Here is a 16,419-nt window from a genome sequence, read left to right on the forward strand (position 1 = left end):
GCGATTTAATGCATAGTGTTCATTTTTCCAGAATGATCATTTTTGTAGACCACAGATAGAGTTGAGATTAGAAAAATGTCATTAATGAAAAGGTTTCTCTACATACATATATGTTAGTAGGCATATTAGTAGACCACATCTTGGCTTAGCAGTAGCTGTTTCATACAGCAGCTCATTTGCAAAGAGATAAATACAGTCATTTGATGCCAGTGTTGTCACATCTCTGATCCTTTTCTGATGACAGCTCAATCATGACAGGAGGACAGACAGATAATGCCTCCCCTGGCAGCTAAAATGTCCCCTTGCATGTGCTCACTTCTCTGACAGCGTCTTAACATTAACCTCATCATATGTCAGACTAAACTATTTGGAGTGACAGCACATTTCAAGGCACGGAAGAGTCACAATTCATTGCTGTTGTGTAAACAAGCTACTAGCCATGATGGACATCCACCCATTAACCTCAAGTCATGTATTCTTGTAATCACTACTTCAAGGATTGATGTGAACAGGTTTTTCCAATCGGGAATTATATTTTTAGACCATCCTTTTTGACATGAATAGAGCCTTCCTGTACTTGAGTGTTCTACTTGTCACCTAGCTTAGTAGGGTCAGTTGAAATAATTTCAGGGCATGAAGTGTAATTTTCTAAAAGTCTTTTAGTCACTTTTTATGCTTTTGTATTAAAACCAATTGCAGAGACTAGAGGCATTTAAAGCTTTGTGGTGAAGTACATTTCTGACGTCAATCAATCCTTTTGAAGAATAGATAGCGAAATAGGCCCACAGTTGAAAATAACTATTATAAACAGTGATTCTGATTTTGGAAAGATTGTAACGTTGAAATGGATAATGTTTGAAAGTTTAAAATTATCCTAGATAGAAGATAGGATATTGATAGTATAAATAAACACCTACTAAATACTAGATAAACAGTTGACTAAATGTACTGGATACAAACAGTTGAAATTGTTAGCTAAAAGTAATGGATAAATGGTTAAAACTGTTAGCTAAAAGTAGCAAATAAGGATAAGGGGTAGAAATTGTTAGCTAAAAGTAACGGATAATTTTTTCAAATTGTTGGCTAAATGTAACTGATAAATGGTTGAACTTGTTAATTAAAAGTAACAGATGAACTGTTGTAATTGTTAGCTAAAGGTAATGAATAAACTGTTAAAAAAGTAAGGTTGAAGTAATGTTGAAATACTTAGCTCAAGGAAAATGATTGATATGTCGAGCCGCATTCTCTTAAAGTGGTAGTAGCATAAAAAGATAAAGCTAAATTTACTAATTCAACCAAACATGTATTTTCATTGTATAAAAAAGCATTATTGTAAGCTATCCCTACATCGTCATTCGCTTATCTGGGGTCGGGTTACAGGGGCAGCAGCTCCAGCAGGGGGCCTCAAACTTCCCTTTTTTGATCCACATTAACCAGCTCTGACTGAGGGAATCCCAAAGTGTTCCATCGGAAAGCTATCCACACTAAAATAAGTGTTAGACAACATCCTGTTTAAAATCAATTCAAGTGAACACATTTGGAACGTGATGATGGAGGGGTACTTGAGTTAATCTGTGGGTTCAGTATGTCTGACTAAAGCATCTTTTCCTCCATCTCTTCCTCTCTCTTCAGGTGTCATTAGAACAGCTCTGCCCAACATGGACCGGGAGACGAGGGACCAGTATGTGCTTGTCATCCAGGCCAAAGACATGGTCGGCCAGATGGGTGGCCTCTCTGGCACTACCTCTGTCACTGTCACGCTTACCGATGTCAACGACAACCCGCCTCGGTTCTCTCACAGTAAGACTCCTGTTCCTGATTGTCCGACCAGGGTCAATTAAGCTTGTCATGTACAATACATGCCATGTGTTTAACAGCCACTCAGCAATCAGAATCATACCACCAGCTCCTTGCTTCATTTGCATGTGTTTTTGTTCCAGCTGAGTTGGGCTTTGAAAGATCTATTATCGCTTAAAAAACACTTGAACTCAGAGAACAAAATGAGGGCACACTTTGCAATGAAGGCAGTGGTACAAAAAGGCTTTCACTGATATCTCACCCAGAAATCATTGGGAAATATTAAATGTGCTATATTAGCTGTAGGAACACTTTTCCTGTAATGGGTGGTAGAATAAAGTTGAACAAAAAGTACTCAAAAATCTTATACGCAGAACACACTCATTAAATCTTCACCATTACACTTCCATCAGTTTTCTGAGGTTATGTTAACCGCATTCCTAACCTAACCTAATGTTCTCTATTTATCTTTGTGACTTTGTTGCATTTGTATTTTCAGTAAATGTTTTACGACAACAACAAAAAAAGCAGCCTTCTTGCAAGCTGTGCACCTCCCTGCTTTACTCCACATCAGAGCTTCGGGCTGCTTCTGCGTTGGATACCAGGATCAATCGGGCTCCGTTTTTTTGTTGTCAGCCTATTTCACAGGCTACAGATGGGTTGCAGGCCCAGCTTTAAGATTCAAAGGCATGCAGTGCTTCTCATGATAATCCAAAGCACCAGCAATCGGTTTACCGCGGATAGTCCAGGCCCTGTCTGGCTGCTGAACTCACCACTGGACAGCCATGAAGCAGAGTCAATTTGCAGTCCCCTGGGGGGGAAGAAATGTTCAAGTTTTCACAACAAGTCATCAATGCCGTTTTAACCCAGTGCCGTCACTCTGAGAAAAAAGAGACATTGGAGGAGTTTGGGGTTTTGCTCCTGCTGTTGCACTCTCAGGGTCATGGGTCAGAATCAATAGACCATTATGGAGCATCAGAGATGATAGAGAGTCCCGCAGCTATGACTAGTCCTTGGAGGAAACGGGGGAACAGAAGCCAAGGTTAGCTGCACGAGAGGACAGGCTGGGTGGGGGGAAAGATGTAGGTGCATGGGGCAAATCGTAGGGAGGAAAGGGATTCTTTGGTCTTTTAAAGAGCTCCTATTCCACGGCAAATTAAAAAGCCATTATGAAGATTACATGGCGGCAAACAATGTCAGGCAGATTAGCATTTAGACGGTGGCTGAGGGAGACACTGTGAGGAACACAGAAAGGTCTGGTAATGAGCTCTGCCATGGTGATTGTGAAGATTATGATTATGAATATGATTCCCTTCTTTATTCTTATAAGAGTACTTTAAATCCGAAGGGTCAGACTAAAGCTTAGGGTACACAATGGAGAGTTCCAGAGTAATAGAATCTTCAAGTGGACATTTCATCTTGTGAAAAGTTCCAAAGGGATCTAAGAATGACTCAACAGACATTTTTTTATTAATATTAAATATATTCTTCCCTAAATATATTCTTTCAGCTGTTGAAGTGTGACAACTGAAATTGGTCTTTGCTTTCTCAACTGTATATTTCACTTTTCTATTGCCTTCTCCACTGCCTATACTGCAGCATGTAAGTGAAGGTGGAGTGCTTTATTCCATGTATGTCACTACTGCTGCCTGTCAGTGTTATGCAATATGAATTTATTGAGAAGGCGCACAGCCAAATCAAAGCTGAAGGGGTATAAGAAAAGCTGAGCTGCTTGAAGGTGAGTTGGTGGTGAAATAAGCACATCCATTACCAGCATCTGCCCCTGTCCTTCCTCTTTCAGAGAACTATCAGTACACGGTTCTGGAGTCGCTGCCGGTGCAATCTGTGGTGGCCAGATTCAAAGCGGCCGACGCTGATATAGGCTCCAATGCAGAGATGGACTACAGGATCATGGACGGCGACGGGCCTGGCATGTTCAACATAACAACAGATGAGAAGACACAAGATGGGGTCATCATCCTTCTGAAGGTACTGCATATAAAAACTGATAATACCAATTCAGCCTCTGGTTTTGTCAGAAACTGAAACCTTTGTACCCTGACTTTCTGCCTTCTAAATGGGACTACACCCTCCCTCCTGAAAGTCAGTGAAAGTCCGGCTGTTGGGTAAAGCCCTGTACTTGAGCAGCTGGTGTGGCATTGACTATTCCTTGGAATATTGACTGAACTGGTGTGACTACTCCACATACAGTACATATACATACAAACTCATTTTTCTATACTGTCAGGTTTTATAAAGACATATCACAATAACACATTTTTCCTTTCTACTGGATGCCAACTCTAACTGTTAAAACTGCATTTATCTTTATCTTATCTCATCCTGAACCAAATATAAATGAATCATATTAACAAGTACTGTATTGCCAGTGCAGCCGGACATAGCTGAATCCTCTTTGCCATAGCGCTCTATTGTTATCAAAAACACATCAATGACCCACACTGTTCTACTTGGGGATGTGTTTCTTCATTACAATTAACCTGAACACTGCAGTATATTTTCATCCCACGTACTGTTCATTGTCTTGCAGCTGTAAATATTTACTAAAGCACCAAATTTCTGTTCACCAGCAGCTAAAAATAGTCCCAGACAAATGCACTATTCACTCTTGTTTGAGTAACATTTTTTAAGACCCAGGGTGCTCTGCTGTTTCAGGAGCTATTTTAGTGTTTATATTTAGAAATGAAGCTATATATTTATAAGTATATACAGTATTTAGTTGGGATTAATGGACATGTGACTGAGTGCAGGTAGTGGGGGGCTCAGAAATTATTAAAAGATAGAAACTAGCATTGTTGGTTTTGGTATTTTCATGGGATTTGGCAGCAATAGAAAATACAGAGTAACTCCAGCTTTGGATGTTTTGTTTTTTGGATCTGTAGCGTATTGGATAGTACCATCAGTGTGTAATGTAATGACTCTATTTCGCATGCTTGTTTGCTGGAAAACAGGAGGACAACTGACTCTCCAGTTTCCCTTTCCTTTCCCTCTTTACCCATCTCCCCCTGTTGTGAAATGGCCCCTGCATCTGTGGACTAAGTGATAATCACTAATGAAAAATCAGCATTGATTATCTCCAGCACCTTTGATCAAAGTTAAAGGGGCGCTATGCAGTTTTGGCCATTTGGCGACTCGCCAGCCAAAAGTTGCAAGGGTGTTTTTTTCGCTCACAGGCGCTATAGGGGGGAGCGAGACGATCACCGTTCAACTTGAAAAAAGTCATAAAACCATTCCAATGACTCCAAAGCGGTTCAGTTAAGGTAAATTAGGCTGTAAAAAACTGCATAGTTCTCCTTTAACATTCCTTGGTCACTTAAAGGTTTACTTCTACAGCAACTCCAGACTTCACAACAAGGCAGTATAAGGATCACTGTAAGGATTGATGAAGGAAGGAGGATACTTTACCACTTAAAATATACTCCTCTCACCATAGGAACCGAGATGCTATAAATAATATATCCGCCTACATTAAATAATTAAATAAAATAAAACATCTCAAGTTAAATGTGTAACAAAGCCACTTATTAATTTACGCAGGAAATCCATTGCACATTCTTGCCTCACTTTTGGATGCTCCAGTGCTCATGGCTCACACATTACATTTCCTGGTTTCAGGAGGGACTGGAAATGGACTCCGTAGGCCACATGGATATGCCAGTTCATTGCTGCAGCTCTTTTGTGGTAGAGGGAGAGCCATTTCTGGACACTGGCAGCCTTGTCAGATGGACCAATTTGATCATTTGTTTGTTTTGCTCCAAACTCAGACAGTTACAACATTGGAGAGAGTCACTGACAATGAAATTGTCAAATCAATATTCATTACATCACATGTTGCAATAGGGAGTTCAATAAACCAGGCAAAAAGGTGAAATGTTTCAAAAGTGTTTTTTTAATTCCTTTTCATCATGTGTATCTTTAATGCATCAGCAAATTACTTTGTTTAAATCTGACTCTGTGTTAAATTGAAATTGTTCTCAAAAAACCACATACTTAACTGGTAATAATATCTTAGCAATGTATGAATGAATTACAGATTTACATTCATGAACTGTTCTTTAACCCTTAACTATCTATTAAATGTGGAGTAGCCATAGCAGTGTAGTCTTAAAATCAATTCCAAACAAAGAACTGAACATTTTCTACCAACTCTCTTATTTTGACAACAAAAATCATCATCTCACCTTTAGTGTATTCTGTCTCCTCCAGCCTTTAGACTTTGAAACAAAGAACAGCTTCTCTCTGAGAATCGAGGCCACAAACAGGAATATTGACTCCAACTTCTTGAGCTTGGGCCCATTTAGCGACACAACATCAATCAAGGTGATGGTGGAAGATGTGAACGAGCCACCCGTCTTTTCCACACCGCTTAGCAAGATGGTTGTTTCGGAAGACGCCAGAGTGGGAACATCAATTGGGAGAGTCTCTGCCCATGACCCAGACACCTCCAACAATGCCATCAGGTACTAACGATTTGCCCACATGCTATTTCATAAATTTCTTAGCCAAGTAACTCTTCTAGTCATAAATTCAGAAAATAATAATAATAAAAATTCCCAGAGCTGTTTGTTAAAGAACATGTATTTTCTTAGAATCCCAAATAAAGCTTCCAAATCAGTTAAAGAAGAATAATGTGCTCATAATCCATTCAAGTGGTTCACATTATCTGCAAATCCGTGGACCCCCTAAGGTCCCCCATGTGGCTGTTGTAAAGACAATGCCAGATGGTGAAAGGGGCAAGGAGTGCAACATTTGCAAAAGTGAAATGCCATCATGAACAAGAGAAGGGCGTCCTGCTGGAGGGTCAAGGCTCAACACTTGTGTCGTGGCATTTGTGACTCAAAACAAGGACTTATATTGCCAATCTGTGCTATGTCACTCTCAAGTTCCTAACCAATTAAGCATAAATTGAATGAATATTGTATGGTATTCAGGCTTGGTCTGTTAGGACTGTTAGTAATCTTAATCAGAAAATCAAATTACTGCACCATTGTGCCTGTAAATTGCCTCTTTTTGCTCCTGACTGTTATCAGCATCTGCAATATATTTCACTACATCTGTTAAAATTAAAATTATTGTGGAACCAATGCAGCCACAAGAGTCAAATTACACTGCAATAATACCCTTTGGATGTAGGCTAATTGAAGTTGTAATTTCCTCTAGAAATATGAGTTGCTGTGTATTGAAATGGTATGATCAGTATTGTGTGCTATGGGACGAGCAAACAGACCTCAATTTGATCACAATTTAATATGGTTTTGTTTTGCTCATGAATTTGTAATGTACACACTTACTGTATGTTTATTACTTGCACTTTTTAGATTGGAAAACATCTTATATGTTATATAGTGTTTTTTTCCATTGATGATTGATTAAAGTTCTCTCTGTATCAACTGGAAATCTTGTGATTGCTGCACAGTTTGATGATAATCTTTTCTCACAAGTGGAAGAGATGCTAAAATGTCAAATCAATACCACTATCAAAAAGCAATTTTATAAAAGTATGTTGGGTGTATGGTTGTGTATTTTTGTCCAGGTACTCCATTGACAGAAACACAGACTTGGAACGCTTCTTTAACGTGGACGCTCTCAGTGGTGTCATCAGCACTGCCAAGCCTCTGGACCGAGAGGCCAACTTGGTCCATAACCTCACCATCTTTGCCATCGAGAGTCGTAAGTTTACTTAAAGCACACACCACCAGCCATGTACAGTAAATGTATCAGTCAGATTTGACCGTTTGCTAAACCTCTGGTGGGTTTGTAGTAAGAGTGATACTTGGTGGGGGTGGTGTCTTTTTTTAGCCTTGCCAAAACCAGAAGCAGAGGAACAGTGTGGGGCATGGTTTAAACAATATGTTCATCTGCTTTAATGTAATCTACAATTGTTAGCATGCTAGCAGCTACTACACACAGTATTAGTAGTACTTCTAAGGCCAAGGGGTATTTCATAAGCTAACTACATTCATTTGTGGGGTTAGGCACGTTTATAAAAGCCCTACTTAAAACTAGCACTTGCCCACTCATCCTGAACGCTCTGAGAGTTTAGAGTAACGTTAGCAGTTCCAGCAAGTCCAGCCAATGGTACATGAGATAAAGTTTTATTTTTATTTTTTGAGTTAAAAAATCATAAACATTTAAAGAGTTACAAACAATACACTGGGACAAAAGAACATGTCCCAGGGCCAAACACATAGAGAGGGAAAACGGGAGGGAGGGACGGAAAACAACACATGCAGAAACAGACACACACAGACAAAAACAAGACAAGGGACCAAACACCTGCGCAAATTAGAGGTCCTCACAGAGGACCTCACAGAGGACCTCACAGAGTCAACGATGCTGTGTCAAGAGTCTTTTCAGGCGCTCCATGGATGCACGCCGTGGAGAGTTCTGAGATAAAGCTTTTGTTATGTTTGCCAAACACATTGGTTATTCCTCATATTAAAAGCCTATTCTCTTTGAACGTTAAATGGAAAAAAAAAAAAGTAAGTGTATGTAAGTAAGTTAAGCTAAACAGCAAAACAGCGTTATATTAAGATAAGATAACAGTCTGATTTTAACACTTTAATACTAACGTTAGGATTAAGTAGCTCAACACTGTAATAAAGAGAAATGTTTCTTTGTATGTCTTCATGAATTACAAACTGGTGAAGATGCAAACCGTAGGCCAGGGACATGCACATTTGGTCTTTTAACTTGATACTGAATCATGCATGTAGCCATCAAGTACATATTTCAGATTCATTTTATAAGTTAAATACAAGTTGACAATAGTTAAAGTCATAAGTTTTAAACCAACTAATAGAGTTAATGTTAACTAAAATACGTAGCTTAAATACGTAGCTAGCTACAGCTGATGAATTCTGCTAGCAGCGTCATTACAGCCTACAAAATTGCTGGCTAGAAATGAGTGGTTTTCTTTTTTCTACTTCTGTTTAAAATTGAGGACCCATTAAAGAATTACTAAGATTTTCAAGTGGTACAGTAAATCTGACACCCGGGCTTAGAGAGAATGGTCAGTTTACTTGTTAGTGTCACTGTAAGAAATTGTATATGAAACCTGAGATCCTATCTGTCTTGTTATTCTCTCTATAATGTGCCATAGCCTTCTGTGCAAAGGGCAATACAGTTGGGGTTGTTGTAGGGCTGTCGGTGAATGTTAATTCACGCACAGGACGGTCATTTTGACCTCCATGTGTCCCTGAGCCGTGGGGACGAGATGCTGAGTAAGAGTGGGCGATATCACCCACTGGTAAACTATGTTAATGTGATGTGAAAAAGTGCCGCCTGCGTTATTGTTCATCTCTCAATGCTCGAAGGACACAAGTGTCTTTTTTTTTTCCCCAACCTTCGTATGATTCCATTGCCATCATGCAAACACAATGGACAACAATCATCAGCACACAATCCGCGCAGCTCTCTCGACAGCTGCGTCACATCACTGTAAGTTAAAATAGACAACCAGCTTGTCAGCCTGGCCGTTCCTCTGCTTTCACATCTTCACAATCAACACTGGAAAAGGGTATTCATTTTTCTTCAAAACCTTTTCATCACTCTTTGCTTCAAAGATGTGTTTTTATTTACATCTAACAGCACACAGACACACTATTTGGTTGATTCCCGCATGTGAGCTCTTTCCTGATATAGCAACAAAGAGAAGGCAGCATATAATAATAGCCATATGAAATGTCACAACACTCCCTCATGCATGAGGTACTGGCTTTTGACACATAGTGACACTCGGGCGCTGTTTCAAGCTGAAAACATCTTTGAGTCCACAGACTGGCTAGAAAATCCACTGCCCTGTACGCCTGATGATAGTATTTATAGTAAATAGGTTCTTTGTAACTGAAGAGTGTGCAGGGACTCTTCCGTTGAGGGATGTTGTGCATTTGAGCTGCAGTCACTCACATTTCATCTTCTCTGGCCAGACCACGGCAATGACAAGAAGCCTGTGGCCCGAGGCTTCGCACGTCCTTTTTATCACCATCAAATCAGCCGGCCAGAATGTCAGCGCGTCATCTCTGGCCGGGATGGCGGCAATGCCAGGCTAAATCATCATCTTGCTCTCAGACGCAGCCATTTAGCCATCAGTGTGTGTCAGGCAGACAAAGGCGTGAAGCCCACAGTGCAAGATGGCTCGTCCACAAACGCAGCCTTCCCTGACAACAAGCCGCTACCAAATGTAATGACTTTGGCTGATCCACAGCAGAGTGGGTAAGGACGCAAGCTGTTGGAGGCACGCTGCATATTTCATTACAGCAGCACTTTTTCCCTCCTCATTTGTGATTAATTAAAACACATGAGAAAGATCAATATTCCATAAATTGTCCAACTGGATCACAGCAAAGTTAAGGCAGAATTTAAGTATTTAAAATAAAGGACTCTCTTCTCTCTCTTTCTCTTTCAGAGGACCCAACCCAAATTGGAAAAGGCATCACTCTTATCACAGTGCTGGACATAAATGATAATGCCCCAGTCTTTGCCATAGAATATGAAACCCTCCTCTGTGAGAACGCCATGCCAGGACAGGTAAGACCCAAGAACATCTCTGCAGTTGGTCCAGCTTCTTTTTTCTCTCTTTATGCTCGCTTGAAGTTTGACTCACAAAGACAGCCTGCTGACTCTCAAAGCCATTAAAACACTTTCTTGTTCCTCAAAACAAGTCCATTGTGCACATATCCACCTCTCAGCTCGAGGTCATTCTAGGGAAACAGCATCATTAGGAGGAGACACATCCTTAAGATCTACAGCAATAGCAGGTATTGTAGGTGTTATCATTCATTAGAGATAGAGTTACTCCATACTGTCAAAGCAAACTAAATTAATGACTCTGCCTGTGGTCTTAATCCACAATAACATCATGCCGTAATATGATACCTCATGCTGGGATGGATTGGTGCTCTGCTGCAGTTTGACTTTTTATTGTGAAGCTTTGTGTAATTAGATGATCACCACAGTAGGACAGCAGGGCAGGAAATGCATCACAAAATCACCAACAGAGAGATTTGAGAGCTTGAAGATTTGGTGATTCAGGAAAAGGAGGGGAAAAAGTCATTATCCATGCATTGCATTTTTCCTGTGTTTAGCATTTAGCCTCATTGTTGCTAAGTGACTTGTGTGTCCCTGGCAGCGATTCGTCTGTTCTTGGCATTTGGAAAATACAATCAGAGGCGGAGGGTAAAGGAGGCGTGTAGACCTGAATAAGTACAATTGATCAGAATGATGCGTTATATTGGAAAATGGCTATTAGGCCCTTTTAAATATGCTATTTGCATTTGAATTTCAAAGTTGTTTGTCACCATGCACACGGGAGGCTGAACAAAAATAGCAAATTACTTCATTTGGAAAAATAAATGAAATCATGTGTGCATTTTTTCCATGTGCATGCTGCTTGACCACAATGTGCAGCCTTACAGGTGAAGCTTTTTGGGGGTTGTTGCTGTGTTGTATTTTCTGTGTCTCTTATTTGTTTTGTTGACTTAAAATCGCCAAAAAACTAAATGAAGTTGAGTTCATACAATTCAACCTACCTTAAGGTATTTTGAGATGTTGCTGAATCTGAATCTAATTAATCAGTTTGAGCCTTTTGGTACAGAGTTTTTGCTGCAATAAACATTGCCTCTACATTGCTACCCATCATTATTGAAAAAAAGGTTTCTAACACAGTTGAATGTCTATTTTTGGTTAATGATGCTGCCACTTATCTTGAGATGAGTGTTGTTGCTCAGCAATATCACATTAAGAACAACCCTAGCAACCATCTATCACCCATCAATATCCTGACTTTCAAATTCAACAGATAGTTTGTACATTTATCCCCACTGGCGGCTGATAAATTATGGCACAGAGCCTATGACAATACTGAAACAAAGTAATTCCCCAACAATCAAACCGGCCCCCAGGACATAGCAACAGCCTTGGCCCATGACAGCATCATCAGCAGGAAAAGGTACAGCAAATCTGTAATTACTCAGCTGAAGCAGACAGATTGCTTACTCAATGCCAGTGATAGCTGAGCTGTGAGGTCCCCCCTAGGTATAGCTAGAAGCTTCACTGCTGTACAGCGAAGAGCTGTGGGTGGCGGAGGCCTATGTCCTCATCCAACTGGCGAAGAAATGTGCTCCATTCAAATTCTGTCCGTTAAGTCTTAAAGTGGCGCAGTCATAAAATGAGCTGCTATAGGTAGAAGCTAGTTTTGTCATTCTTATAGTTTGTGTGTCTGTGGTTGTGTGTGTGAATGTTAGTTAGTTATTTAATTATTTATTTAGTTAGTTATTGTTGTTTAAAACAACACAAAATGATAACAAAAAATAGAAGGAAAACGACAACTAAGAGACACATGCAACTTCAAATAACACAAAATGAACATAGAAACATAAGACGTCTAAAGAACAGATGCAAATCAACTGCAAAGAGACACAAAACTAGCACATACCGTACAAACATAAAACGTCTAAACCACAACAAAAAGATGCAAAATGACTAAACTGAGATGCAAAACACTCACAAAGTACGTAAAAGAAAAAAATTCAAATTTACTGAAAATAGACTCTTTATTAATATTTGAGTTTGGACAGGGTGGGGGGCATCTCACATGTCTGTGCCCAGAGGCCCATTGTCTCATATTCCGTCAAAGAGTTCGTTAGTTAGTTAGTTAGTTAGTTAGTTAGTTAGGAACTTTGCTTGGATTCACCACACATAATATGAAAACAAGATCCAGATAATTGAAGATAGACATTCAAAACAGGATTTTAAAGATAAATGCATATCTGAAACATCATTACAAAATACAAACAAGCTCTGGGTACAACATTTTAGCCCTCTGTGCTTCATCATCTCCTTACCCTATTGTCAGAGTAAATTATAACAACAGACAAGAAGTGCTTGTTCACATTTTTATTTTTCACAAAATTCAATTTCTATTAAATCCCATTCAAATACAGCTTTCTGTTTGGGCAACACTGAAGTGCACCAGTGGGATTGCACCTTCAGACTGAATAATGAACTCAGGCAAAAATGGAAATTTCATGAGGAAGTTTATACCCATAAACAAATAAAGAACAAAGGGAAGGAGAGAGGTTGACATTTGAACGCAAACCCAGTTTGAATTACAACTAGCTGTCGGCTGTCTGTCAGCAGACAGACTGGGTGGACTCGTAACCTGCCAGATGTGCGCTCCACCATCTCTCTGATTCCTAATTAATTTAAAATGCTCCTGTTGTGTACTGTATGTCCGGCTGGAGCAGCGAACAGTTGTCAGCTTCCCTGGAAAGCTTTGTTAAAAACCTTAGGCCGCCCACTGGCTGTCACGCCCATTGGCTTATTCACAGCAGCGACAAAGATGAAATAATAACAACTGCCAGTTGGGGACGGGGTTGACTCTGTGGCTCTGTAGTACATATTAACAGGGAGTGCAGGGATGAAATTACCTGCCATTTTTCAGGCCTAATTAAGGCCGTCTCGTGGCACTGGCTCTCTCCGAGAGATGCCACTTGTTACGGATCATCGGTGCGTCTGTTTTTTGCCATAATATTAATTGATATTATGATGGGGTAGAGGGGGCAGGGGGAGTGGGGTTATTATTCGGGGGGCACGCTGTACAATCCCTTCAGTGTCCGCATTACATACATGAGTGGACTTGGCATTGTGCTGCTCCCCGGCCCCTCCCTGCTCTCCTGCAGCATCCCTGAGGAGGGTCAGCCTCCTCCAGAGATTCATGAATCTCTGAGGTGGTCAAGAACAGGGTTTTTTAAACTGTGAGAAAGTTTAAAGGGGGGTTTGGAGGGAGAGGCGTGAGGAAAAGATAATGCTCGAGGTAAAACAGACGTTCTACATATGTTCTAAAACATCCGAATTAAACTTTTTCTCTGAGTCACAACTGTCAAATCTGAACACACTTTCACATCCATTGCAGAAGATTTTCTATAAATAAGCGTAGAAATCATAGAAAAAAGATGCTCCTTATAACTCCAGAACATCCTGAGAATCATTAGTAAGTTTTTAAGTTTTATTTAGTATCAAAATTATCCCGCGATAATTGTCTGTATATCCATGGGTAAATTCCAAACAGAAACTTCTGATAGCTAATTTAGCATGACTTTTAACGGTGCCATTTACTTTACCATTATTTCAACAAATATAGGCTAAAATTGTAGTCCATTGCAACACTATACTTCCTGTTTGCATTCCATAAATTAAGGAAGCCCATGGGAGCTATTGTTCCAAAACTTAGTGCACGTTTATCCCTCAAATAAAACCAAGACAATGAATAATTATAGCAGGGGTCTTCAATGTTTGTTAAGCCAAGGATTGCTTAACTGAATCACAAATTGTAAAGTTGATTTATATTTGCTAGCAATATCGCAAATAATATGTTGGCTTCATATTAAGATATTTAAATTTTCTTGGAAACTTTCAAAAAATCAAGAATAATTTGCCGGCCTCCCTTCAATAACTCTGAGGACCCCCTAGGGGTCCAAGACCCCCTGTTGAAGATCTATGAATTATAGAATCAAGAATAACCCCAGATCAAAACTGCTTTACTTACCACCTCATAACTACTGCCTTAACTGTCAACATTATCACACAAACAACAAGAAATATCTTCACACCTCCCGTCCAAATTATCAGTTTACTATATGTGTTCATCAAGATGGGAGATGAAAACAGATATGTCAAGGTGCTAAGGGAAGTGGAAGACATCACCGTGTGGCAGCTGTTCTATAAAAAGATGGAACATGGAGAAAATTTAATATCAGATCTCACCAGGAGATCACTTTAGCCTCAGCAGTTTCGGCTTGTCAGGATCATGCCAACAAACGTGTTAAAACAAATCTCAGCAAATGATTCAGATAATCAATTTGAAATGAGAAAATCAGCTTATAAAGAATGAACAAAGATTCAAAGATGACATTTGTTGAATGGTACATATTGATTGCCATTACTTATTATTTTTGTGTTTGTGTATGTGATGAAAGCAGGGTGGGACGTGTGAATGGGTGCTGTTGATCTGTCGGTGTAAAGTTACACGTGTCACATGTGGGTGATGTTTGGGGCGTCTATGTCATAGGAAGGGTGTAAAAAACGCAGGACCACCACTTCCTTCCTTTCTTCCAACACAACCCCTCGGTGACAGCTGTCTTATCACTATGGCAACAAGTGCAACCTATTGGATGCAATGCTTATTTATACTCTTAGTTCAACTTTTCAACTGCCTGGCTTGATCTTACAGTACTTTATGACTCATCCGGGTGACTATCTGATAATTACACGTATAGACAATAAGACAATATAACACTTCTAACTAGACTCTAGATTTAATAGAAGTAAAGGAGTAGATTTTAAAATGCAGTGCAGTGTTTACTTTGCTGGTGTCACAGAGGGAGAAGTGTCATTCAAGCTCGTTATCGCTCAGATTTTTCACACACCAAAGCCTCTCGGTCTAGCCATGCTACATTAGCTGACATTTCTTTCCTCATTATAGAGGCCGCATTTCTAACTGTCTCTCCAGTTATAGTTGCACAGACACACCGCACAGATGCTTTGTGTCATAGGTGCAATGAATTATGGTCATTGTAGTTACTAACATACTTTAGCTGTATGGGAGAATTAAATCTTGATTGTTTGAACTGCACACCGCTGAGAACACACACATTTTAGTTGGCAGGATGTTATTTGTGGATGTACTGAGTGAACAATTCTGGTCTGTGAAGTTTCAGCTCAATCAGCCAGGTTGTATGATGTCTGGAGAAATGTGGGTCCAAATTACTAGACTGAAGTAAAAAAAATAAAAAATACAGATTCAGTTTTTGGTTTGGAATTAAAGACAGCAGTGTTTTTTAACTATAGCTGAAGCTCATCAGTATAATACCCATGGGTGGATCAATGGAAGGGCCTAACGGGTCCCGGCCCAAGGGCTCAGGGGGCCCCTAATTCAGAGCCTCTGTGTTAAGTCGCTGTTGTGTATTTCTGTATAACTATGCATTTCTTGTTTCATAGGGGACCATACTCTTGCAAAAATCAGGGGTAGCCCTTTGTATTGCTGATATAATAATGTTTAGCCTATTATAGCAGTTTTTTAGAAAGAAAAGCTTGTGTTGGCTACACATGTCCATTCCCATTAGATTAACAGAAATTGGTTGATAGAGGGCTGTGATTTTAGTTACTGTGCTGTTGACTACAAGTTTGTGGACCTGGCCTGCTTTTACGCATCCGTGCCCATGGGCCCATTGTTTCATAATCTGCTTGAAATACTACCTGAAGTTTCATACCAATAACTTAGAGTGAAAAATAAACCTAAAAAATCTTTATTTTTCATCTAGCTATGCTACAGTGCTCTCTGCTCATAGGTCAGGGGATTTTTAATTGTAGAAAAAAACGTTTGAGACACTAATTGAGGACTGCTTTTATTTTTTAATAACATTATAATCATGCTATTGTCAACAATTTTTTGTTCTGGATTATTCATCTCATCTAGTGTTACAGCTAAACAGACCAGACCAAGGTCACATCCCATGACTATTATGAACATGTCCACATGTTCTATTATGAACATGTGGGCATGTCCACAACCTCAAATGTCAGTCTCTCTCTCTCTCTCTC

The 16,419-nt window shown here is 39.7% G+C and overlaps 1 protein-coding gene across 2 annotated transcripts in view; it reads left to right on the top strand.

The window, feature by feature from the left end:
- cdh7a (cadherin 7a) overlaps positions 1-16,419 on the top strand; it is an 88,662-nt gene that overhangs the window by 55,799 nt on the left and 16,444 nt on the right. For both annotated transcript variants that reach the window (XM_032503405.1, XM_032503406.1), the window contains exons 5-9: positions 1,633-1,800; positions 3,599-3,786; positions 6,025-6,278; positions 7,352-7,488; positions 10,226-10,347. In XM_032503405.1, coding sequence (XP_032359296.1) covers positions 1,633-1,800; positions 3,599-3,786; positions 6,025-6,278; positions 7,352-7,488; positions 10,226-10,347 — 869 coding nt within the window. The remainder of the gene's footprint in view (positions 1-1,632; positions 1,801-3,598; positions 3,787-6,024; positions 6,279-7,351; positions 7,489-10,225; positions 10,348-16,419) is intronic.

Source organism: Etheostoma spectabile, chromosome 22, assembly GCF_008692095.1.
Source record: "Etheostoma spectabile isolate EspeVRDwgs_2016 chromosome 22, UIUC_Espe_1.0, whole genome shotgun sequence".
Classification (NCBI taxonomy): domain Eukaryota; kingdom Metazoa; phylum Chordata; class Actinopteri; order Perciformes; family Percidae; genus Etheostoma; species Etheostoma spectabile.